Raw genomic sequence first — 25439 nt, 5'->3', positions numbered from 1 at the left:
GTAGATATTTACTTTATTTCTTAAGAGTTATACCTCAGCATTGTTCCAGAAGATCAAGCAGCTTATGTAACATCTACTCTTGCAGTTTTCCACTCAGCAATAAACCTGACTGGCCCAAACTTTCTCCAAGAATTTCCATGGCCCTGGATCCCCTCCATCTGGTCTGGACAGTGATTCCCTTCATCGTTTTATTTCTTTCATGAACTTTTATGAGAAACTTATGAAGAACCATCAAGCCCAAGAATTTCAGAGCAGAGGTTGGATTTTCAGAAGAGGGTGAAAGGCTCCACTCCTTCCTCATAGTATACCCTTTAATTCCCAAAATTCCCTCCAAACGGATGAAAACTGCTTAGAAAACTGCCTCCGTATCCAGCAGCTACTCCTGCGGGGAGTTACCGAATCCGCGGCTCGCAGCTGCCCGACCGTCTAATCCTGCAGACAGGTGGGCCAACGCCGGGTGAGGAGGGGGCGGTCCGGAGGCGACTCCTGGACCTATAAACCGGCCTCCTCCGGTAGAAGCATAAGGGGAGCACCCGGGGAGGGAGAGCGCCCACAGGAGCTCGTTTCCGCGGGCGGGAAACTGGACCGGTTGAACACCTCCGCCCGTCGATGTCGGACCTTGAAGCTGCTCCGGCGGCTCCAGAAGTCGCCCTGCCCGCAGGTCCGCCCGCTCCGGAGGAATCCCTGACATCTATCCTGGCCGGAGTGACAAGCCAGCCGGGGCCCGCGGCAGAGCGAGCCCTGCCCATCGAGAAGACCGAAGAAGGTGAGGGAGGCAGACGGGAGGCGGTGAAATGAAAAGAAGGGAAGGAGGGCTGCGTGGTCCTCTTTCCTCCAGGCCACCCAGCCAGGTGATGAGATGGTGGGTGGCGTGCTGGGTGAATGGAGGGGCATTTCCCCCAGTCGACGTTCAAAAAGCAATGTAAAACATTCATATTCCGATCATTTCCTGCGATGCTGGTGACAAGGTTCTTTTCAAAAATTTCTGCCTTCCATGGGGAAAGGGTTATGCTAGGCTACAGGTTCCCGAAAGCTAAATGGAGATGATTAAGCATTGTAAATGGGATGACATTAAAACGATGACAAAGTGGGCTATGACACAGGCACACAGATGCTGCAAATAGTTGCGTGTGTTAAGACATCTGACACCAGGACATATCTCATAGCATTTGCTTGAGTATGTCATTGGGCACATGTCATTTGCACCCACTTCACCCACAGATGCCCATGATCTTCATGTAACATGTGAGCCCAAACCAGTGCTTGTCAAGTCTTTGATATCTAGATCAGCCTGTCCCATCCTTGAACTCTGTGGATAATTTAAAACTAGAACTTTTACATTTTGTATTGGGCATACTTGGGAATTCTGTCAGGGGTTAGACCAAAATTTCTAGAACCCATCAAGCTGGGGAAGACTGATCTAGGGAAAGCATAGATCTCATTAAATAAATGTTTGCACATCAGTCACTCTTAATAGCAGATATTGATGTCTGCTATTGTATGATGCCCAAATAACTGGTGATACAGTTGAAAATGAGAAACAGCCTGTTATATAAAGTTTTAACTTTGTGCATGGAATGTTAACCCAGTGGGAAACTCAGCACAGATAAACATTAGAGTCTATGGAAATCCCTATGCATGTATATGTGTGCCCTTGGAATATCAGGATGCATTGCCAGTTGGAACCCACTGAAATTAGTCCATAGCAGAGTTCTCTACTCATAAATTCATCTGAGACGTTGATTACAATTAAAAGTTGTGTACAACAGGTAGGGATGGGTTTATGTTAACCAGCAAATATTCTCAGATTGTCCACCTAAGCCATTCAGGGAGAACAGTGAGTTACCACAGCATCGAGGTTGCACCTGTAGGGGTGGCAAATGATTTATTAATGCTTCTATATTTATAGTGGCAGCATCTTTCAGTGCACCGCTGAATTTGGCAGTGGAGGATGTCAATGACAGCTCTGTGACGCTAACATGGGATGGTCCTGAAAATGTGGGCCCTTCTGGTCTGGACGGATATGTAGTGGAGTACTGCAAAGATGGAAGTAGGTTTGGTTTTATTCCCTTGCAAGCATGAAAAATTGCAGCAATGGCATATCAACTAGTATGAATGCATTGTTTCTCTTCTTGATAGTTGGCAGCTACAGTTGAAGAGAATAGTATGGGAGAGGGATAGATTTGATGTAATCTTCATTGAAATCTTGAAAACTGTAGCTCGGTAATTTTTTTAAAAAGTGTCATGGCTACTTCTGCTAAGTAGCACACTTGGTCACCAATTTATATACTTGCTCCTTTATGCTATATAGTGGATATGGTGGAACAACCACATTATAGGACTATATTAAGTCTAGAATTTGATATGCGACTTCTCTTGAAGAATGTATGGTGAGAAGATATTTCACAAAGGTAAGGTCTCCCCTGCAAGTGTTGCGGTGGTTCTGCTCAACTGCTGAGTAATATAGATTGCACAGTGAGGCAAGAAATCTTGTGCAAACATCCATTCCAGTGGTGGGATTCAAATTATTTTATCACCAGTTTGGTGGGTGTGGCTTGGTGGGTATGCTTTGCCTAACACCAGTGCAGCTTTCCTCATACCAGCTGAGGCCTGCAGTGCTGAGAGGATAAAGAAGATAAAAGTGGGAGGGCCGATCCTGCGCTTTTCTCTTCTTTTTCCTCACAGCTGATTGTGGAGGATTTTTTTCCTCCTCTCAGCTGATTGTAGGCATTTTTTTATTACCCGTTTGGCTGAACTGGTTCAAACCGGTAGTAGCACTGATCCACTCAAATGTGGCATTACTCAAATAAGGGAAACCAAAAAATAAAAAAATTGGTTATCTGCTACCTTCTTGTTACATCTTTGGAGCATGATTATGCCACTGTTTCAAAAAGAGTTTTTGTAATAAATCTTTATATAAGAATGTTAGATAACATGTAATGGAAACTGCCAAAAATGTCCCTTATAGGTATGCCATAGTTGCCCTGCAAAAACTCAGCTTATCACTAAGAGGAGCAAAGAGTGAACGTTTGTTGCTGTCTCCAAAGGTTTTCAGCTTATGGAGAAAGTCCTCAAATTGCCTGCCTGTTACTGTCATAAGTTGTGATGGTCATAAAGCAGGTCACTAATGTGACCCAATTTTACAACATTTTTATGGCAATAAAAACAAACCAATTGTTTGCTATGGTTTTGTTGAAAACTGGAAGTATATGACAGTTTTCTGCAAAAACATTGTAAAATGTAACTACATGACCACAGGACGCTGTAAACAGCTGTAAATATAATGTATACACAAACGTGTGTGTGTGTATATGTGTATGTGTGTGTATGTATGTATATATGTATGTTTTCTTAAGTTTTCGCGGGTACTTTTCCCACGTCATTGTAGTTGTGCTTTTAAAGTTGTAGCAACGTTTCGGCAGAATCTGTTCTGCCATCATCAGGCTTCTACAGAATATATATATATGGATCTTTGGTTGTTCGGGTTTTCTCCCGCGTAAGATTCGAAGTATCTAGGCAACGTTTCGATGAAGTCTCATTCATCATCTTCAGGCTTCTGTCTTCGGCTCTTGCTTCTCAGAAGCCTGAAGATGATGAATGAGACTTCTCAACGCTGCTAGATACTATCCGAATCTTACACGGAGAAAACCCAACAACCAAAGATCCACATACAAATACCCGAGAACCTCAGAAATATATATATATATATATATATATATATATATATATAACACACACACACACACACACACACACATATATATACATATATATATATATATATATATATATATACACACACATACATACATGCAAACATACAAACACACATTTTTCTAAAAAAATATGAAATCTGCTTTGGAAAACCTGGCTTAGGACATTTCATTTATGAACAACTCTATACAATAAGTAAATGATGTATTGATGCCATCATAGCTGAGTGGATTTTTTAAAAGATTGTTTCCCAACATGTTATAATGACAATAATTGATGAATGAAATCTGCTAAATTCATCTAGCATTGATGAGGTAGCAGCTGATCGTTTCCTTTTGTCATTTTGAAAAGCAGATGGTTTACACAGATTGATTAGATGGGATGTTAGAAATACAGGAGGATGAATAACTTCATATAAATACATTACACTGAATTTAGCTGTTGGAACTGCTTGCAGAGTATATTCTGTTTCAAACTGTTTGTGGAATATTTCATTTCAGCCAGTTTCAACTTGTATGAATATATTACTATATTGCATAGCCCCTTGATGTGTTTGGAGGGGTATTATATTTGCTCCCTGGTTATATTTCTGTTTGATTACAAACTACTAATTTTGAACCAAGTAACATTTTTGTCAACACAATAAAAATGTCCACAAAAGAATATCTAAATATACCTAAAGGTTTTCACGGTAACAATAAAGAAGTGAAACAATAGGGCGGGGGGACTGAGAGCTGAGATTCTGTACAGTGTGGTAGTTAAAGTGTTGGACAAGGAGCAAAGACATCCAGATTCAGGTACACTCCTAACTGTGGAAACTCACAGTGTATTTTTTGGCCCATCACTCTCAGCCATCTAAGGACATAGGGTTGCTGTGGAGAATAATTACAACAAAGAGTGCTATGTGAGAAAAACTGGAAAATGTGTGTGTGTGTGTGTAGTATTTGATCAGAAGTAGACAAGTTATTATACAACATTACTTTGTATTTCCATGTGATAAAGTATTTCTAAGAGCCCAATCTCTTCTATACTGTGCCTAGCTGAAAATATCTTCTTCTAGGCTCAGCAATTTTCTTTAGTTTTCTTTTTTAAGTAAACTGAGTAGATTTTCTCAGTATTTCCAAACTTGGTGATTTCTATCTTCCATTCTTCCCAAACCATGTCAAATACCTCTAAAGAGAATCAGACTTTAAAAGGCTACTTTTTTGGAAGATAATAAAGGTTTCCATGTTCTTGAACAGATTTTTAATATTAGTTCTTTGGTATAAAATTGCTTATTGTTGATCTTTTCCACATTTTTGTTTTAGCAACAAACTGGGTGACAGCCAACAACAAACCCTTTCTTTGTATTCGTTACACAATCCACAATTTAATATCTGGAGATAAACTTCATATTCGAGTTAAAGCTGTAAAAGGTAATGCAGTTAGTCAACCAGCATTTCTGGATCAGCCGCTTCTCATCAGAAAAATTATTGGTATGTATCTGTAAATGTGTGTGTCTGTGTGTGTGGGGGGGGGGTTGTGAGCATGTTCATGTGCACATATAAAGATAGTGCTTGGGAGAAGAAATGTTCCATAATTTTTCCAGGCAAGTTGTCTTTTGACCCACTGAGAAAATCATTCTTCCCACTGAGTTTAACTTTTAAAAATGGTATAGAACAAAAAACAAAAACAACCTCTTACCTTTTTCCATGTCTATCAATTGTCCTCAAACTGGCAATCCATAGTGTTGCATTTTGGTTTTTAAGAAGCCAGAAGATCTGCCACAGAGTACCAACACAACAGTGACCCTTTATTACAACCAAAGGTCAGTCACTTAAAATAGTCTGCAAGCACTAAAAAGTCCAGACAATAGAAGACTACTTAATAAAAGATAGAGAGGGTGTTACAACTGTTGAGACAAATGGGTTAACATTTTGCTGGCAACTATTCTTTGTCTGCAATGTTTCTTTGTCTGGAATTGAAAGAATGCAATTTAGGATTTCACTTAAAATATTGACTGTATTAAAACATCAGCATTTATATTGTCAGAGCTGAGTAGAGGGACCATTTTCACAAGCAGTTTTAATGTGAGCAAATGTGCTATTCCTATTTTTGACAACTATATTTGAAGCTTTAGGAACAGCTTTCAATTTCATATTGCCTTAGAAAAATCATAATGTGGGCGCTGCTTGATATAATACATAGAACTCATATTTTGCCACTAATAGTATCAATTTTTTCATCCTGAACCAAGATTGTATTGACTATAATCACTATTTGATGTCATTTTCTTGCTCTCTTGTGATTCCAGATGATTTATTTAATATATTGTATATTCAATGTGTATAAAATGTTTTTCCCAGTTTAGCATGGTAATTTATAAAACACCTAATGCTGATGGGAGATTTTAAAATGTAACAATAATTCCACAGTAAGCATGCAATGTAAAATTGATCAACTGCAAATGCAAAGCATCCAAGTATTTATTCCTGCAATTTATATGTCATTTAGTTCCCGAAAAACTCTGAGCTGTTTTCAAACGGTTTGAAAGTAAAATAGAAAGAATTATAAGTAACCAACCTCCCAAACCCAATTTCCTCCATTTCTCAGGCACTGAGAATAAATCTAAACAAACAAGTTTGTTTACTGATGGGATTAGACCCACAACAGGCTTTCCAGGACCACAAGTTGTGGGAGCGCCATCACTTGAAACTTTCAAGAAGAGATTGGACTCCCACCTGTCAGAAATGGTATAGGGGCTCCTGCTTGGGCGGGGGGGTTGGACTAGATGACCTACAAGGTCCCTTCCAACTCTGATTATCTGTTATCTGTTAAGGCCTTGATGGTTTTCTTGAATGTCAAAAGCATTCGTGCTGAGGTTTTTCTGATGAAGCATTATTCCGAATGAAAGAAACAGCTATGGAAGAAGTCATGCTATTGTCCCAATGACTGCAATCCCACAAAGATGGGGTTTAAAGGTTCTTTCCCCCCACTAGATCTTATTGCACAGGCAGAAACCTTTTGGAGAAGACAGTCCTAAGCCCTGAACTAGAGGATTGCTGATCATCACAAATAGATAACATAAAATGCTACAATAACATAACTCAAGCAGTCTTGAGGAACAGACAAATCTTAGGATGAAGCAACGTGGCTGCCAGATTGCTCTCACCTATGGGGAGGGAGGGATACCCTCGGTAAGAACCTTGAATGAGTAAATATTGAGTAAGTATTAAATAGGTATTTGCAAGAATCACCTAAATTTACCTGCGTACAGACCAAGTTTGAAAGCTTACAACTTGGACTTGGAATTGGGCCTGAAAAAGAATAGAAAGCCAGGGCAAACATGACAAGTCTAACATGTTTTTGGGAGCTTGGAGAGTTAGAAGAAATCTTACAGTATATCTTCATTTATTTTGGATCGTATCTATTCAAGTTACTGCAGCATCAAGCCCACTGCCTACTTTTGGACAAAATAATAGTGTTTGCTTTGGGGTATTGTCTTTATTTAAAACTAAATGTTACTTGGAAATTTCCATCTCTTTGTAGCTGATAAGTTTTCCGAAAACTGTGATAAGGCTCTCCTGCAGTATATTTCATGTTGTTATATGATTGTACGGGTAGTCTTCCACTTAAAACAGTTCTTTTAGTGACCATTTGAAGTTATAATAATGCTGAAAAAAAGTGACATGACTATTTTTCATACTTACAACCGTTGTGGTATGCCTATGGTCACATGGTCAAAATTCAGATGATTGGCAAACTGACTCATATTTATGACACTTGCAGTGTCCTGGGGTCATGTGATTACCTTTTGCGATCTTTTGAGAAGCAAAGTCAACAGGGAAGCCAGATTCAGTTAACAGTCATGTTATCAACTCTCAGAATCCATCCTCCATCCCCGCAGTTGTTGTGGAATCCATCCTCAGCTCTGCTGAGTCATTCCAAAGCCATCAGCCAGCACACAAGCAGAAATACAGATCCAGCGGCAGCAGAGATAAGGTGACATGGCCAGCTGACTTGCTGCAAGGCATATTCGGAGCTGACGGGCTCTGAATGAACTAGGAGCCCGAAACCAACTTGATAGCTGCCATGATTTACTTAACAACTGTGGCAAAAGAGGTTGCAAAATGGGCAGCATTTAGTTAACAAATGTCTCACTTGAGCTCAATTGTGGTTGTAAGTTGAGGACTATCTGTAATTTAAGTGCTACAGCATTTGCAAAGGGAGCATCTGGAGCAAATTGTTCTTGCATTTGGCTGTTTGACTAATAAGATTACTTTATCTATACCTCTGGGAAACAATTAATGTAGGGTGCTTGCATTCTTCTATAGTGGCAATTAGGACCAACTGTGATGGCATCTTAAACCCTAAGGATTTTTTTATATAATTAATTTTAAATAAGCTTTCTAAAAGTATCATATTTTAGCTCAACTAGGTGCTCTGGTTTTCAATGACCAAAATGACAATAATGCTAACCTCTCTGAAGAAGCCTACAATTATTGCTGTCTCCAAGTCCCAGCTTTTTTAAAAAAAATTCTTTTCAGAGGAAAAATAAACTTCTGGCAAGGTGTGACAATGTATAACAGAAGAGTGACAGATGGAAAAAAATAATGTTAAACATTAAATGTTCAAGGTTTTCTTTCATTTTAAATGTTGTCTCCCACCCCCTGAGAAGAGGATTTCTCTAAATCTATGGGAAGCTCCTTTCTAGAAATTCAATTTGAAAACATTTTCAGTCAAATCACAAATCTATAAATCAACTGGGTCCATTGAATCAGGCATCTTTGTACCAGCTTTAACAAGCTTTAATAAAAGATTTAGCAAACTTTTCTGAATTAAATAAACTTATATTAAATCAATTTATATTACTTTATAATGCCTCGGTAAGACCTCATTTGGAAAATTACATCCAGTTTTGGTCACCACAATATAAAAATATTTTGAGGCTCTAGAAATCTAGCTGATTCAATAATTCAAACTGACTCAGAGATTTTAGCTGGATCAATATTTCTCTATTTTTTTGTTTAAAAATATGAAAGGCCATAGAAGTTTCATAACCTGCAATTGATGGTACCTATTTTAACGAGAAACAGTGTAGTAACTGTTGATCGTAAGGGAAAAATCCAGAATCAAAACAGGCAGTATCTTTATTGGACCAACTAAAGCTGTACAAAAGTGTTGTTCACACAACAGACTTCTACAAAATTAGTAACATATTGGTATAATTTTGCTTTGTCCAGAACACCCCAAGATCCGACTTCCACGCTACTTAAGAGAATTGTACCTGAGGACTGTGGGGGATACGATAAACCTCTTGATCCCATTCTGGGTATGTGAATTAGAATTCCTTTGCCATTATCTCCCTGCTCTTTTGGCCTTGTCTGAGGAAGAGTTTTTGAACTCTATCATTTATTCTGGAGCACAAGACAGCACACAGGGTGTTTCCTGCTGTTTTCCTCAGAACACTATGATGCATTATTTGGGAGGGAGGGAGGAAGAGAGAGAGGCCCAAGGCAGGGGTGGGATTCTACCGGTTCCCACCAGTTCTATAGAACCAGATGTTATGATTCTGCCCAGTTCGGAGAACCGGAAATCATGCCCCTGGCTGGCCCTGCCCCTTCCCCTCCCGGCCACTTGTCTCTGATGAGGCTGAAGATATGTTGCTGGAACTGCGGGGCTTTAAGCCTGGAGCAAGAATCTCTTTCTCTCCTCCCCCCCAACCTGCGCCAATCCCAGGGGTGGAATCCGACCAGTGTAACTACCGGTTTGGTGATTTACGATTTGCTAGATCTACAGACAGAATGCTACACAAACCATGAAATCCTAAGGTAATGCCCAAATTATTCTTTTTACAGTCTGAATAGTTGACAAGTTTGGGGTTCATAAGAGCATTTGATTTTGTATCTTGCCAGTCTCGTGAAAGCTTTCATTTCTTAGCAATTGATCACTGAATATTGAAATGTATCCTCTTTTACATAACGGAATCTCTTTTGTTAAAAGAAGGTTGCTAGCTACATTCAGAAAGAATAAGCAATATTCTTCAGTCCAGTAATGGAGTAGAAGGTTGTAGCCCAGAGTCTAAAACAGCTCTCTGCCAAAAATAGGAAGCCATTTGGATTAGCACAGAGAGGCTTTGAACGGGGTGTAGCACTCCATGCATTTCCTTGGTTCTTGGATCTTTGCATATTGGATCTACCATGGACCTCAATCCCACCCTTTAAAGAGCAGCTGGAGCTCCAACTTTACTGGAGTCACATTTGCATTACTATTAGCTTACCTTAATTTTGTTATTGGTGTTGTATATAGCTTAGAATGCAGGAACTTTAGGTAAACGTTTTTTCACCTTATTTATTTTATCTAGATATATATTTCAGAGCATGATACGGTAAGAAAAAGAGATTACCCAATTTTATTACAATCTGTCATCATTATTATCAATGCACAGCATGCATAAAGTACCAATAAAGAGTTTATCACTTATTTGCAGATAATAAGCAAATCTGCAGAAGTCTCGTGGTAGGCTGTATAAATTAATACATTAGATATAATTATAACATTTCTGTAGTATACAACTTGTCCAAGCAATCAGGAAAGAGCAATAAAAATATTTATACCAATGTAAAATGCATAATCACGGAAAATGTTTTGGTGGTTCTATAATCACAGTAACAAATATATTCATTACAATGGGTGTTGTTAAATCTTCTATCTAACCAGGTAAATTTAAGGCTTTAAATCACCAGAAATGTTTGGAAAGGTGATGTTGGTTTTTTTCTATAAAATCAATGTTACATCATTTCTGTATTCTTCACGCTGAATTTTGCAACAGAGGCAGCTGTTTAATTATTTAAAGGGGCATCCCTCCTATGAAAAAAGTCCTTCCCCCATCTCCTGACTCACATACAGAAGATTTAAACAAAAACAATAGTTTTCAAGTGATAATATATCAAAAGCTACTGACATCATAAAAATGGAAATATTCTTGTTTAAAACATTCAAAACTTAGATAATCCTATAATAAATGCCTTTCTGTAAATGATCCCCCTCTGAATGAGCTTATAGAAAATGTGATTCTATATTATAGTTAAATCACAGACAGAGAATGAAAGCAAATTAATTATGGTTTTGTGGTAGAATTTGAATGTATTTTTCCCCATGAGATTTTTAGTCTTATAAAGTAGAATGGCTTCATCTTTAAAACATGGCTCATTGATATCCTGCTCATTGGTATTTTAATGAGCACTGGCCTACTGTGAATTGTTGTGAAAAGCCCCAAGCTACATGATGCTGTGGTAGATTAAACTTTGTTTGTAAACCTTAATTAAATAGAATAATTTTTAATATGATCCATTCATTTTCATGTCCATTTCTTAGGGAAAGCCAAAGCCACAAGTGACCTGGACCAAAGAAAGCCAACCTTTGGACCCCAAACAAGTTGTTGTACGCAACACTGAGAAGGATTCTGTATTCTTTATTCGTGCAGCACAACGCAAAGATTCCGGAAAATACCAAATAAGTGTTAAGATCTTAGATGAATTTGAAGATCTGGCTACCTTTGATCTCCTGGTGATTGGTAAGGTCAATATGCTATATGACTTGATAAATTATTTAATATTTGAATGGCATAGATGTTTCTTCATTGAAGCAAGCTTCTCTAAAATGGGAATCTATATAGTACAATTTTTTTATAGGATCTGCTGGTTCTAGTATAAATGGACATTAGAGGATTGATTGTGATATAGTTCTTCTATTATATCCTTTCTTCTATTTACATCATTTAAATGAAAGTGTTTGATATGAAAAATTAAGAGCTGTTTTTGCTTGTATTAAAGCTATACCCACGCAAAATAAGCTGAAGATGGGGCTTACAGGGAATCTTAGTTTAAAAGAGACAGGTATTCAGACATTCTTATAGTCCTCATTTAATGACCACTCAATCAAAAACCATTTGTAGTTACCACAACTGAATGAGTGGTACTTATGACCAGTCCTCAAAGTTCCAAACTTGTCAGCACCCCTGCAGTCACATGATGGAAATCTGGGTGCTTGGCAACTGGTTCACACATACGATGGTTGCAGGGTACTGCATCACAAAATCATCATTTCCTGTGTTCCTTGCTAGCTTCCCACAAGCAAATTCAATGGGAAAGCTGGCAGGGAAGACTGCAAGTCATGCAGGTAAGTTCCTCACACTCTTTCCCATCCAGCAGCAGCCATCCCCAACTTAGCCGTGCTTGCATCACACGTCGTGAATCAACTGTGCCTCTTCTGCCACCTGGCAGCAGCCACTTTACCTGCCTGGTGGCTTGCTTGCAAACCAACCGACAAGGTCTAGCAATCTTTGTTTAACAATAGCAACTGTGAATTTCAAAATTGCCTTTGCAAAGCAATGTGATTATGGAATGTTGCGCTTAGAGGACTATCTATACAGTATTTTGTTTTCTGCTGCAAAGTAAGGTGAAAGTGAATGCCAAAGCAGGCAGGAAGTTCCATGTTTAATTTTCAGCATCTCCAGAAAGGATTGGAAAAGGCTCTTGACTCTAGAAGCTCCAGAAGCTCTTCCCATTCAACATATACAGTAGTGGGCTAGAGAAATCAATGATGTGACAGTGTTTTGTCTAGCTATTTATTCTGGTGTCTCTTTTGCATTAGTCTGTCTTCAGGAGAAGTATGGTTATAGTGTGTGTGTGTGTGTGTGTGTGTGTGTGTGTGTCTTTCTTCTTTTTAGAGAAACCAGGCCCTCCTACGAATCTGAAGGTGGTGGACACTTGGGGCTTTAATGTTGCATTAGAATGGAACCCACCCCAAGATAATGGCAATGCTGATCTCAAGGGCTACACAGTCCAAAAAGCAGATATGAAGACTCAGGTAAGAGCTATTGAGTGCACAAAATACAGCCTTTTTTTAAAAGGTGGATCAGGAATGGAGGAAACTGGAACTAAAGATCTTGCAAGTATAATGGTGGTTCTAAAGCCATTCTCAATCCATATGCTTCAATGGGCCATTTAAGATAAGTTTTTACCTTAACCATAACTTAGAATATTATTGATCAGCTGGTATAAGCCAGCAAATGTCATTTATCTTTCAAATAATATTCTTCCATTTAGACTATGTCTGCCTAGGCCCTGATTTGGCACAGACTGGAACGAAGAGAAAGAACCATTCTAGAATATTAGAAAGACTTTGCTAATACCTTCCTTTCATTACATACATAATTTTATTCAAACATTATACAGGTAGTCCTTAATGTACAACTGCAATTGGGACAGAATTTCCATTGCTAAGCGAGGCGGTTGTTAAATGCCCAAATTTACAAACTTTTTTGCCATGATTGTTAAGTGAATCACTGCAGTTGTTGAGAATCATGAGGTCATTAAGTAAATCCAGCCTTTTATGGAATTTCTTACTCGTCTCGATTTTGTTACCATCAATTGATAAGATCATCTTTGGTGTAAAATGAACTCCCACCTATAATGAATTTGCCCCCAGCTGCATTAGGGGGAGGAAATGAAATTAGGAAATGAATAAGAGTAATATTACATCATGGAAAATCCCTGAATAGTTGTTTTAATCTTTTAAAAGTACAGTTAATTGGGTCACTACCTTGGCATGGAAAATGAAGGTAAATCATGGTTAAAAAAATAGTACAGTTTTTTTTAAACTGCTAATAGTAAATAACTTTATAAATCAATGTCTATTTAGTCCAGCAGATATATTTCCCTTGAGAATCTTTCCTTCTTCAGTTCTCCAGACATAATACGGCAATATAGTCTGCCTTTTTATCAGACGTTGTTGCCGGCTGTCCATTCAAAATCCCTGAGACAGACTTGGTTCCTCAGCTATTTCTTTAAACCTGGGGTTATGGCATGTTTTATACTTGGCAATTTTCTATTTGTGTATATGTCTTGAGATGTAGCATCTCACACAAAAACATAGATACATATTATACAGTTAGTATATATATATTCTCAGACGAACACAATACACAAGCCTGATGATGGCAGATGAGATTCTGCCGAAACGTTGCTACAACATTTAAAAGCACAACTATAATGACGTGGGAAAATACCCGAACAAAGCTGAATAACATACATATATATATCAGAGGTGGTATTCAGCAGGTTCTGACCAGTTCTAGAGAACCGGTAGTGGAAATTTTGAGTTGTTCAGAGAACCGGCAAATATCACCTCTGACTGGAGATTTTACAGTATCCTTCCCCTGCCATGCCCACCAAACCTCGCCCACAGAACTGGTAGTAAAAAATATTGAATCTCACCACTGATACACTTCTAAGTAGTAACTTGTGACATCTGTCTTTTTCTCCTCTATATATAATTTAGGGGCCAAGGCTAAATCATTGGGCTTGCCTTTTTTTAGGCCATGCAAAAAATATAACTATTTTGTGCAAAATGTTGAATTCCCTGAACTGGGTGCTTCAGTGTTTAAGGGTCTTTCTGCCTTGTTCCTCAGCAATGGTTCACAGTTTTGGAACATTACAACCATACAAGCTGCACAGTGTCTGATCTCATCATTGGCAACAGTTACTCCTTCCGAGTTTTCTCAGAAAATCCTTGTGGCCTAAGTGAAATGCCTGCTGTCACCAAGAATGTAACGCACATAACAAAATCAGGTAAGGCTAATGAAACATGATAGAAAAGTAGAAAGATCCTGCTGTTTCTTCATCACAGGTGTGGGCAACTTGAAACCTCATAGATGTAGGTAGCCTTCCAAACTATTCAAGAGTCCAGATTTTTCCAGACCAAGCCACTACATTTTGGGAACTGGCAGTACTTTCTTACTGTTTTGAAATGAGAATCAAAAATATAATAAGTCATAAAATATTAGCCCTTCGGAATAGGGCAGGTCATGGCTGGGTTAGATATTAGCCCAAGGATTACAGAAATGCTTCTTAGCTGTTGTAGTATGTAATGTGTGCCAATAAGGGTGGCAAAGTATGCTTATGTCTCTGCCCTTATTGCATCTGCAAATGACTGCCCAGCAGCCTTGTTTTAGTAGACCAGGACCCTTTTGGGTAGGGAGGAATCAGGGTTCTTTCAGGTTGCTGTGAAGAAGAATAATTGCATCTGCCACACAGTCACTTGGCTTTACTCAGACTTGGAATATGGCTAGGCAGATTCTTTGGAAATGAGATAAGAGCCCTGTTATACGGAATGAGTTCTAGGTGGTTGATTCTGAGAAAATGGACAGGATCCTCATGGCTGTGAGTTTAGTCACTTATATTGTTAGCCCTCACCCCTCCTGGGTTAAGGCCTCCTGGGAGGGGGCGTGCAGATGGGTCCAAAGTGGTTAATGCTTATTTTGCATGAAGCAGTAATGCTCCCTCTTCTCAATGGGCTATCTTTGGACTCAACAGATTTGGACAATTTTCATCTGATCTGATCTGATCTTGGCCTTTCCAAGAGGGAAGGTTGTCGAGAGAATGGTTGGTGCTCAGCCCTGCATGAAGCTGATTATCTTCATGCTTTTCAGTTTGGGTTCAGGCCAGGTATAGTACCAATATGATATGGACAAAGCTGATGCCCAATTTGGGAGTCTCCTAGACTCACAGCTACTGCTCAATGAGAAAGTGGTGGCCATGGCATGGATTTGTTGTGTGCTCCAATCACATTATTTACTAGATCAAGAGGCTTTGCTCATAGTCACCTGGCCTTGGTCATTTCTTGTTTGGATTACTACACTCTGCTTTATAAAGGCCTGCCCATTTGCTTGAAATTCACTTTGAAGCTACATTTGATCCAGAATGCAGTCTTGCATTCAGACTTGCAAGTTTCTATTACTATAACCTTATAATAAAAGTAGTAATGTTAGTTTGCATGACTTTGGTTTCCTAGTCTGTTCTACCTGGAAGGGCTAACATCAATCCTGCAAGTCTGAATGTGTCGTCTCTCCTTTTATCTTAATGACAACTTGTCTGAGATGTTTTCTCAGGTTACAGTTCTGCTCTGGATACAGGTTCTTTTATCTGATCATTAATTTCATTGAGCTCTTCCTCAAGCACCAGTTCCGTAAGGTTAGATCGGGGCATTTTACAGCCTGTGGGCCACATCCAGCCCACGGGCTATCTCAGTCTGGCTCATGGAGCCAGGTGGCGGAGGAGGAGTATTGTTCTAAGGAGAAAGGTGGCCGCGGGAAATTGTCAGTGGGGATGGGGTGTTGGCAGGAGTGGGTGATGTTAGTGGGGGTAAGGCAGCAGCCCTCCACAACAATCCCAGTTTCTCATTTGGCCCCTTGGGAAAATTACTCACAGCTGCTCAAGGTCATTCTTCTCTCCATTATGCTACTGACCCTTCTATTAAACTGACTGGTTACTTTGAATTTCTTTCCTTTACTTTCTTTTCCAGGTCTGAGTCTCTTTCTTGCCTTAAGTGTTCTTGCATACCCTTTTCAAGGTTATCTGTGCACACTTCTAAGTTAAGGAACCCCAAAATTCATTTGCAGAATCCCCAATTCTTTAAATATTTTGACCACTTCATTATGAGTGCACCATTTGTTCTCATGTTTACATTGTTACCCTCAATGAAAGATTACTTGACCCCACTTTCCGTTGAATTACTTTCTGATTAAAAACATCTCAAACCTTTTTGTAGGAATTGTGTACAAACCAAAGAAGTTCCATAGCCGGGATTTCTGTGAACCTCCCAAATTCACTCAGCCGCTGTTAGACAGAACCACTACCCAGGGCTATGCCACCCAGCTCGTCTGCTGTGTCCGAGGCTTCCCAAAGGTGGGTCTTGTTGTGGGATGTGATGCCTACTGAACTGCAATAAGATAGGATACCGTAGTAGTAATAGGAATGGTGGTGAATTGAGATAAGTAATCTCTTTTGCCCTCAAAAAGAAAGAAGGATCTGATCTATAATGCTTTGACATGTATTTAACCTACATTTCCATAATAGTGTTTTTTTTCTTTTCTGAAGGTTTTTGTGACAATTTGCATTTTAAAATATCAACTTTTTCTCCCCAAATATATGTTTCTAAGTATTTTTCCTCAAAATACATGTTTTTCAATATATCTATCTAAAACATATAAATAAATCATGACAATACTTTTATTGAATTGAGAACTATATCACTGCACTGTAATCACTGCAGGAAATGTAACAGTGATGGATAGCTATATTTCGATCCTCTGATTAGATTATATCCTCATATTCTTCACATCAGACCTTGCAAAAGTCAAATTCTCCAAGCATCTGTCTCAGTAGTATCAGCTTCCCATTTCCTTTCACAAGCCCATATTTACCTATACTGAAAGAAATGCATCCTACTCTCCAGCCACAAGTTCTACCTCTTCTAAAATTTTATGAAGCAAAGTGATGTAAAATATAAATTCAAATACTTGTAGAGAAAAATGTCGGGCTCCCTAGACACCTGACAGTTTCTCCAGAAATATAGTAGCTATAGAATTCAGATATATAGCTGTTACAGAGAAAATAGGGGATGAATGATGCAAACTACAACAATACTGGCAGGTAACTTGTATAAATTAGCCTCACTGAATGCAGACAAGGGAATTAAGAATAGAAATGTAATGAAGATAGTTTATATACCTGTGTTAACTAGCTTATCTTGCTGAGCTGCATTTTAGGAAATTTATGCACTTTGGTGTCCTTACTTGATTTTAGCCCAAAGTGATCTGGATGAAAAATCAAAGGGAGATTCAAGAAGACCCAAAGTATCTAGTCCACATGGACCAGGGGATTTGCTGTCTAGAAATCCGCAAACCTAGCCCTTTTGATGGTGGTATCTACACATGCAAAGCTGTGAACCCTTTTGGTGAAGCCTCTGTAGATTGCATATTGAATATAAAAGGTATGTATGTATTTTATCTCTTGTTTGCATTTGAATGCTTTGTTGCAATTCCCCCTACCCAAAAAAGTTGTGAAACCTCTGAATGATTTCCGCAGAGACTTACAATTCTTTATGTACGAAAATTCCATGAATTATAAAAAAGGGTGATCTATTTAAAAAAGACTACATTAAATAGTATTGATATAGTGAAGAGGAAAAATAATATATTATAATCATTAAATTAAGCCAAAGGAATAAAATAACTTTTTAATAGCTATATTATAGCTTTTAATATAGATGGCACTTGGAGTTGTTGTTTTTATGAAAGATGGATGGAGATTGTGAGTGTTTTTCTCTAAAGGCTTTATGACTCCAAGTATTAATTGACATATTTTATGTCATACAGGCAGATTTGGGCAATCTGGTTCATCCAGATTTTTGGAACAATGACACTTGCAAACCTTAACATTTGCCAAGATTAAAGTGAGGTGTAATTCATAGAATCTGGAGGATACCAGATTGCCAATTCCTGCTGATAGGATTGGCACAAGATGCCTTGTTTCTCCTCCTCCCCCATTTGCTTTGGTTTCTATCACCTAAATTGCTTACAGCAATCATATCAGCCATCTCATTCACCCCGTCCCCAAATTGGAATTACTACTGCTGTACAAACAGGGGGCAATTTGGATATACTCCAGAGACTTTATTAACAATCCATCATTCTAGGGAAAGGAAAAAGGAAAATAGAGTGGATGGTTGTTTTCTAAGTGGTGGAATGTAGTATCTTTTTTGAATTGCTGAATGAGCAATGTGGCTTGCAGTAATTTAATGGAAGGCTAGTGTTGGTATCATAACAACTTGGTTTGTGGTGTTCAACAAGAATATAATAGGTTTTGATTAATTGTCAGGAAATTCCGTGTATGGACTTCTTAGTGCTCTCTGACCTTGGTTGTTTGCTTGCAGATGTTTTATTAAGTAACATCATCAGGCACTGACTAGTTAGTTAATAAAGTGTCTGTATACAAACACAAGCTCAGAGAACCCCCAGAATATCACAGTTTAACTCCACAGTTCAATCCTGAGGTACAGATATTCTCTTCTACAATACTGAAATTCCATCTAGCAGAGAAGAATAGCAGAGAAAGGTGCTAGCTGGGAAGTCATTTATGATTAGCTCTTTGTAAGTTTTGAAGGTATCTGTTGGCAATGTGTTCACTGTGTTCCTGCTTTTGTATCAGGTTTCTCTATAGTTGAAACCTCAACCACTATGTACAAATATACACATGTATCCACAGCAATATACAGTAATATTTCCCAGCTAAGATAAAGTATGTGCATGTCTTCTTTTGGGAGACAGAATAATGAAATAACATCTTGCATCTGATCAAACTTCCAGTATAAGGAACTCCACAGACAAGTGTTTCGCAAGTAGAATCTCTTTTAAGTCTTAACTATGCAATTGATTTCTCTAACATTCTGTAAATGGCAAAGAAACTCCTATCTGACCATCATCTATAATAGCTCTAGCCCAGGTCAATATTTCCAATATATTACACGTGGTTTCTTCTTTCACATCTCTTTCCTTTAACCCCAGTTTGAGAAGTAAGGATCTCCAAGTGAACACTTAAACCTTATGGTATCTTTCTAGCATAAATAGCCTTTGTAATTTTCTAGGTTTTTTTATCTTTATTATAGACAAGCTTGTCATTAATATTGCCAGGAGAGCAAAAGACCCACATTGTAGAATAGAATAGAATAGAATAGAATAGAATAGAATAGAATAGAATAGAATAGAATAGAATAGAATAGAATAGAATAGAATTCTTTATTGGCCAAGTGTTGGACACACAAGGAATTTGCCTTGGTGCAAATGCTCTCAGTATACATAAAATAAAAGATACGTTTGTCAAGAGTCAAGAATCATAAGGTACAACACTTAATGATAGTCATAGGGTACAGTAAGCAATCAAATCATATTAGGAAACAGCAGGGGTAGGATTCTACCAGTTCGCACCTATTCGCTAGAACCGGTTGTTAACATTCTAAGCAGTTCGGAGAACCGGTTGTTAGAAGAAATTACTGGCCTAATCCTGTAAGGAAGGCAGGAAGGAAACATTCTGGTGTTGCTTACAGAAACTGCCTCTCCATTAACCCTTATTACATTCTTGGCAGGACTAGACTTCCTGTCTCAGGAACATCTCTGGAGTTTTTTCCCCCTCCTTTGCTGGTACTTTGCTTGTGTGGAATGATCATTCAAAGTTACAATGGCACTGAAAAAAGTGACTTATGACCATTTTTCACACTTATGACTGTTGCAGCATCCCCACAGTCATAAGAGGCCAGGCGAGGAGATGCATGCCTCGATGTGAGTGATATTGAGTTGGCCACGCCCAGCCAATAACATGACAACCAAGCCATGCCCACAGAATCCGTTGTTAAAAATTTAAATCCCACCCGTGGGAAACAGTCAGTATAAATCGTAAGGATACAAGTGACAAAGTTACAGTCATACAGTCACAAGTGGGAGGGGATGGGTGATAAGGAGTGATGAGAAGGTTAATAGTAATAGTAGTGCAGACTTTGTGAATAGTAGAACAGTGTCGTGGGAATTATTTGTTTAGCAGAGTGATGGCTTTGGGGGAAAAACTGTCCTTGTGTCTAGTTGTTCAGGTGTGCAGTGCTTTATAGCGTCATTTTGAGGGAAGGAATTGAAACAGTTTGTGTCCGGGATGTCAGAGATTTGTAAATATTTTCACAGCCCTCTTTTTGACTTGTGCAGTATACAGATTGAAGGCAGATTGGTAGTAATTATTTTTTCTGCAGTCCTAATTATTCTCTGAAGTCTGTGTCTGTGTTGTAAAAAAGGGATCTGAATGGATCCTAATCTTAGATACTAGCTCATGATGTTTCTGTTACGTTTGCAGTTCCAGAATGATGATATCTGGGAGATCAGATGAAGAACAAGGTAGGATAAACTGCCACTTAAGTCAGTTGGAGAACATTAGATATCAACCTGAATGCAAGCTTCAAGAATCCATCTTAAACCTAATAACAATCCAGGATTACTAATGCACTTATGTTGGTGCATTTTCTCTGAGGCAAAAACTGAAAAATACAAAATAAGTATATCATTTTATATAGAACTAATAGAAGGCTGCTCCCTATCTTGGGATATGATTGAAAATCATAGTCCTGAGAGCATATTTAGCTACACCATTTACCAGTTATATTAATTTATAAAACAATGCTCAACCTTCTGTTGTCATTTTAAACACAGATATAGTTCTTCCTTTTTGAATCACATGGTCAAATCTTGTGATAAATCTCATTTATCAAGATAAATTATAGTCCTAGTACCCTAGTTTACCGTCAAGAAAGATAAGCATCATTTTTTAACATAAAGGCAATCAGATCTAAATTCTTTGCTTTGTTTTGTTTTTGAAGTACAATAGCATGAACAATTATTGAAAGGAATCTGGATTACATCTGTAAGTCTCCTTATCTTATATAGGGGTCAAATGTATTGTTTATGTTCATGTAAGAAATAAAGATTTCAGTTAGATCAAAGGCATGAATGTATATATAGTGGGAAAGATTCTTTTGTGATTTTGGTGAGAGTTATTCTTTATCTTAAGTCTTTCTTTACTTCTCTCTCAGCCAGATCCTTGCAAAATTCTCACCTGGGTTTTCAGCTCGGAAGAGTCCTTCATGGTTCCTAGATGAGACCTGCAGCTTGGAAATCATTTTACCACTGTGGTTTTTCAAAAGCAGAAAGTTCACCTGCTGCTGCACTGACTCTATAAATAGCAACTACCATGTTTCCTGTAACACCAAGATTGTCATCTATGCCTCTTGATATTTAGCCCTGCAAAACAAATACTGAATAAAGAAATATATGCTATGAAAATGAAATGATTCCTGTAGAGAATTCAGAGTGGGGCTGGTGTGCTCCTATCAACCTTTCCTAACCTTGTGTCCTTCAGTGTATTGGACACGCAATTAAGGATAGGGAAGGGTATTCTGATTCATTACTACTCAGTTACTGGGTTCTTTTTCTTTCTGTTGTCATTATGCCTAACATTAAGCCAGGATTTTTAAATAAGTAATATTTATTATTAAGTTTATTTGCCACCCATCTCATTTCAAATGACTCTAGGTGGCTTACAGCATGTTAAACATTAAAAACATTAAAATCATTGAATATAAAATGACAGAACAGGCAAAATAAAATCATTAATGTTAAATGGAAAAGGAGGGAGTCAGATATATAGGTTGGGGGCAGGTGGGATTAGCTTTAAATTAGTCAACCACCTCCAATGTGAAACTCCCCCGTTGGGACCCAAGCCATCTGGCAAAAACAGGTTTTAAAGTTCTTACAAAAAGTCAGTAGGTTGGGGATCTCATCTCAGGTGTGAGATGTTGCAAAAAGCAGGAGCCAGGGCAGACAAAGCTCCTCTGCTGGACTCCACCAGCTGAAATTCCTTGACCAATGGCATCTGCAGCAGGCCCTCTGCTGACATGGGTGGGGTGGGCTAATCTCACAGAGATGAGGCAATATTCCAGACCCATCCCATGAAGGAATGTATAGGTGATTACCAACATCTTGAATTGCACCAGAAGCAAATTACCAACTAATATAGCTCACGGAGCAGTAGTATAACATGGACAACCCTAGGGGCCCTAAGAACTGCCCACGCCTTCTCACTCTGTGCCAGCTGTAGCTTGCGAATGGTCTTCAAGGTAGCCCCACGTAGAGTGCATTGCAACAGTCCAAACGTGAGACTATCAGCCTGGCTTGCAAATGATACTGTATAGAATGCAAAATGTACACGTGACATTAGTACAAAATAAGCCAATTTCTGTCTTAGTAATCATAGGCATCTATGAGGATAAGGGAAACAAATGTTGGAACATGTGAAGACATCAGATAAATGTCATAACTTATATAGTTGTGTTAGGTATCAGGGCACAAGCATGCAATGAAGGCATTTGCATGACGTCATGGTTTGTGGTTTGCTGCAGACACCATTGGCAGTATGCATGATCTAGGCTTGTGTAAGTATAGTAAATATAGTGGCTATAGTTTTCTTCTTGCCATATTCTGTAAATAAAACATTAAAACAGAAGCAAAAGCCTTCATCATTAGCCTCTGAAATTACCTGGTGACTAGGAGTGAATTGCTATAAAGCAGACTCTGATCTGTGTCAAAAACAACTATCTTGGTTTTCAGTTAAATTAATTTTAAGATATGTATTTCCTGTTATATTGTATAATCTAACATCTTCTGCAAATTGTTTGGCTTTTCGCTCAACAAAACGGCATGATCGGCATACAAAATGCATGTACATTCATGTCCCCAATCAACATAGTCTAATGTCACCACAAACATTTCTTTATACAGTTATTCTTAAAAACATTACCCAGTTAAAGAAACATCACATCTTCTTTTTCAACACAATCTTACTAAATTTCAAAAGAAAATAAAAATACAAAACAGCAAAAAAGGGGAGGAAGGGGGTCAAAAGCGAAGAAGAGAAAAAGGGTGGGGAATGTGGGAGAGAGAGAAACCATTTTTTTAAATGAAATACTTTCCTCAATAGAGATATAAATATATAATCAAATAATCTTTTAGATATAAAACACCTAAGGAAAATCATACATAAGCTTATTCCCTGCTCAAGGTTTTATCAATTCCCACATAAATCACTTTTATCACAATCAGGAACTAAACTTCATATTATACACAAATATGTCATAGTTAAAGGCTATTAATTTTATGTTCATATTCTTAATCAGCACATATACAACAAATATTTGTACAATATTTATTAAAACTATTCTTCTATTGAACATTAGGAAATAGTGTTAATTTTTATAAAACACATACTCCCCTGTGCTAGGATTATATAAACTTGTTCAATAAACTTGCCATATTAACAGTGACAGACTTGCAGATATCTAAAATAAATCCTTTGGTACTTATGAACTAAATCTTTACTTGGTTTTTCATCGACAAATCTTTTATATTTTTTGCCTGTTAACACCTCAGAATTCAAATAACAGCTCATCTTTCAAAAAAGAAGCAATAGGGAGTTTTTTTCTGGTTCTATAGCCAGGAAAATGTAGATGAATTCTATTCAGTTAATTGAAATTGTAGACATGGCATAATCCATCCATCTCAATTTAGTAATGTCTAAATATGCAGGGATAGTAATTACAGTACTAAAACTCTCCCAGACTATGCTATGACTCTCAGGAATCTGGCATCTCCAATTTCCTCACACGATGGAAGGTACCAAGTTGAGAAAGCTAACCGTCTGTAGCAATATTTCTTAGTTCCTGTCTTCTAGATGTGTTGAGAAATGAAATTTCCAGCCAGATCATAAAGGATGGTGGCAGCCCAGTCATATCAATGACATTTCAGTGGTAGAGATGTAAGGGTAGCCATCAGTTTTGTTTCTCAGCTTGCCATGCATTGGATCCTTATTTGCAGAATAATTATGTCACTAATGAGCTTCCCTGAGCACAAAACACATACAGAAGCCTTGCTGGTTTGAATTGGAGCCGATTTTAGACTTTCCTTTTAAAACCTACTACTGTAATGAATCATGTGGAGATGAGATGCACAACTGAACCATTTCTCATGATAAAAATCCAGCACAGGAAGTTAATAAGTGTTTCTAGAAAATTATGCATACTAATATTCTAATTTTTGAATGACTATTTCTGGTGCAAACCCATACCTATGATTCTCATGCTCTGTAATGGTTCCAATATTTCAGAATTTTCTGAATTAGGCAAATTATCATTTATTTTAATATACTATTTCCTTTTAGGAACCAGTTAGCCTAAAACTATCCCTTTGTCAAGCCCGAAATTGACATGTGTAGCCATTTTAGTTAGGCCTTTTCTTACTTTCTCTGTGGCAGTCATGGGGGGAAGGGTTTCGGGCTTTTCAAATTCCTAAGGGGGGAAGGAGTGGAGATAAAGAGAGTTGTTTTGGCTAGGTGATTCTTCTTCCCGTGGGAAACAAGCTGTCCATGCTTGGGCCCCTTGAGATGGAAATTTATGACATCAAGCAATGTTGAATTACTTCTATTGAAGAATGTGACTTTTGGGGGGTTGTTTCTAACTTTTAATATTGTGGAGTAATTCCAGGTTATGTCAGATCTGGAATTACTATGGACTTTGCCAATTTGATGCTTTCCTAAATAAAAGAATTGGTCTTGGAAGATGGACTTTGTTCTTTTCTTTTTAAATGGATTTTAAAAATCACTTGGAAACCTGACATTATTCTGGATCTCACCATACTGATGTTATAGACATTTCATTGACTTATGGGTATTTCAATATGGTTATTTGCAATTCAAATACAGGAGGAGAAGCAGATAAATGGCTTCCAACATTACCATGAGAAACTAGATGACTTGACTAAGAGTATATAGGTATCATACAGTACACAGCCATATGCCTGACTTCATGTAAAGCAATTTACATGAAGAAATAAAGCAATTTATTTATTTTAATAGTATTAAATTTACAAGTACAGGAAGGAATTGTTTATTTATTAAATCATCATTCACTATTTCCCACACATCAGAAAAGTCACCTTTACAGAGTAAAGGTGACTTTCAGAATAGTCTGGCTGAAATTTCTTGAGAACATGAATGAGAACAGCCAAAGGTTACTAGCCTTAAGATCTCAGAACACCTTTCCAGATCCCCATTGGCATGTTATTTATACAACCAAACAGCTACATTCCACTGTTCATAATGAACTATAAATGTCTTTTGGGCTGCCAGAAAGGGAACAAATTTCTCAGGGGATAAGGAATATGAACTTTTTTTGATGGAAAACTTTAACCCATGCCTTTATTCCCAGGCAAAAAGTAGATTGTAAAGGGCAATAGTTGCATTTGATATTTGTTCTTC

At 38.0% G+C, this 25439-nt stretch overlaps 1 protein-coding gene across 3 annotated transcripts; it reads left to right on the top strand.

Moving 5' to 3' along the window:
• Positions 1–427: 427 nt before the first annotated feature.
• Positions 428–21417, top strand: MYBPH (myosin binding protein H). 3 transcript variants are annotated; one of them, XR_015742738.1, is made up of 12 exons: positions 430–766; positions 1910–2050; positions 5022–5189; positions 8937–9025; positions 11071–11269; positions 12425–12564; positions 14168–14327; positions 16306–16442; positions 17343–17529; positions 20433–20473; positions 20953–20996; positions 21166–21417. XR_015742738.1 is itself a non-coding variant. In XM_026697330.2 (11 exons), the coding sequence occupies exons 1-10, from the start codon at positions 610–612 to the stop codon at positions 20441–20443; spliced, it is 1389 nt and encodes a 462-aa protein (XP_026553115.2). In that variant the 5' UTR covers positions 430–609; the 3' UTR covers positions 20444–20473; positions 21166–21417. The 3 variants fall into 3 exon arrangements, 1 of the variants encoding a protein (XP_026553115.2); XR_015742739.1 differs by lacking the exon at positions 5022–5189 and having other exon boundaries at positions 428–766; XM_026697330.2 differs by lacking the exon at positions 20953–20996.
• Positions 21418–25439: the final 4022 nt, after the last annotated feature.

The sequence above is a fragment of the Pseudonaja textilis genome, chromosome 3 (assembly GCF_049901715.1).
Source record: "Pseudonaja textilis isolate UNSWEBS1 chromosome 3, rPseTex1.2, whole genome shotgun sequence".
Lineage (NCBI taxonomy): Eukaryota > Metazoa > Chordata > Lepidosauria > Squamata > Elapidae > Pseudonaja > Pseudonaja textilis.
Note: the sequence above shows the minus strand (reverse complement) of the source record. Positions and strands in the feature narration are given on the sequence as shown.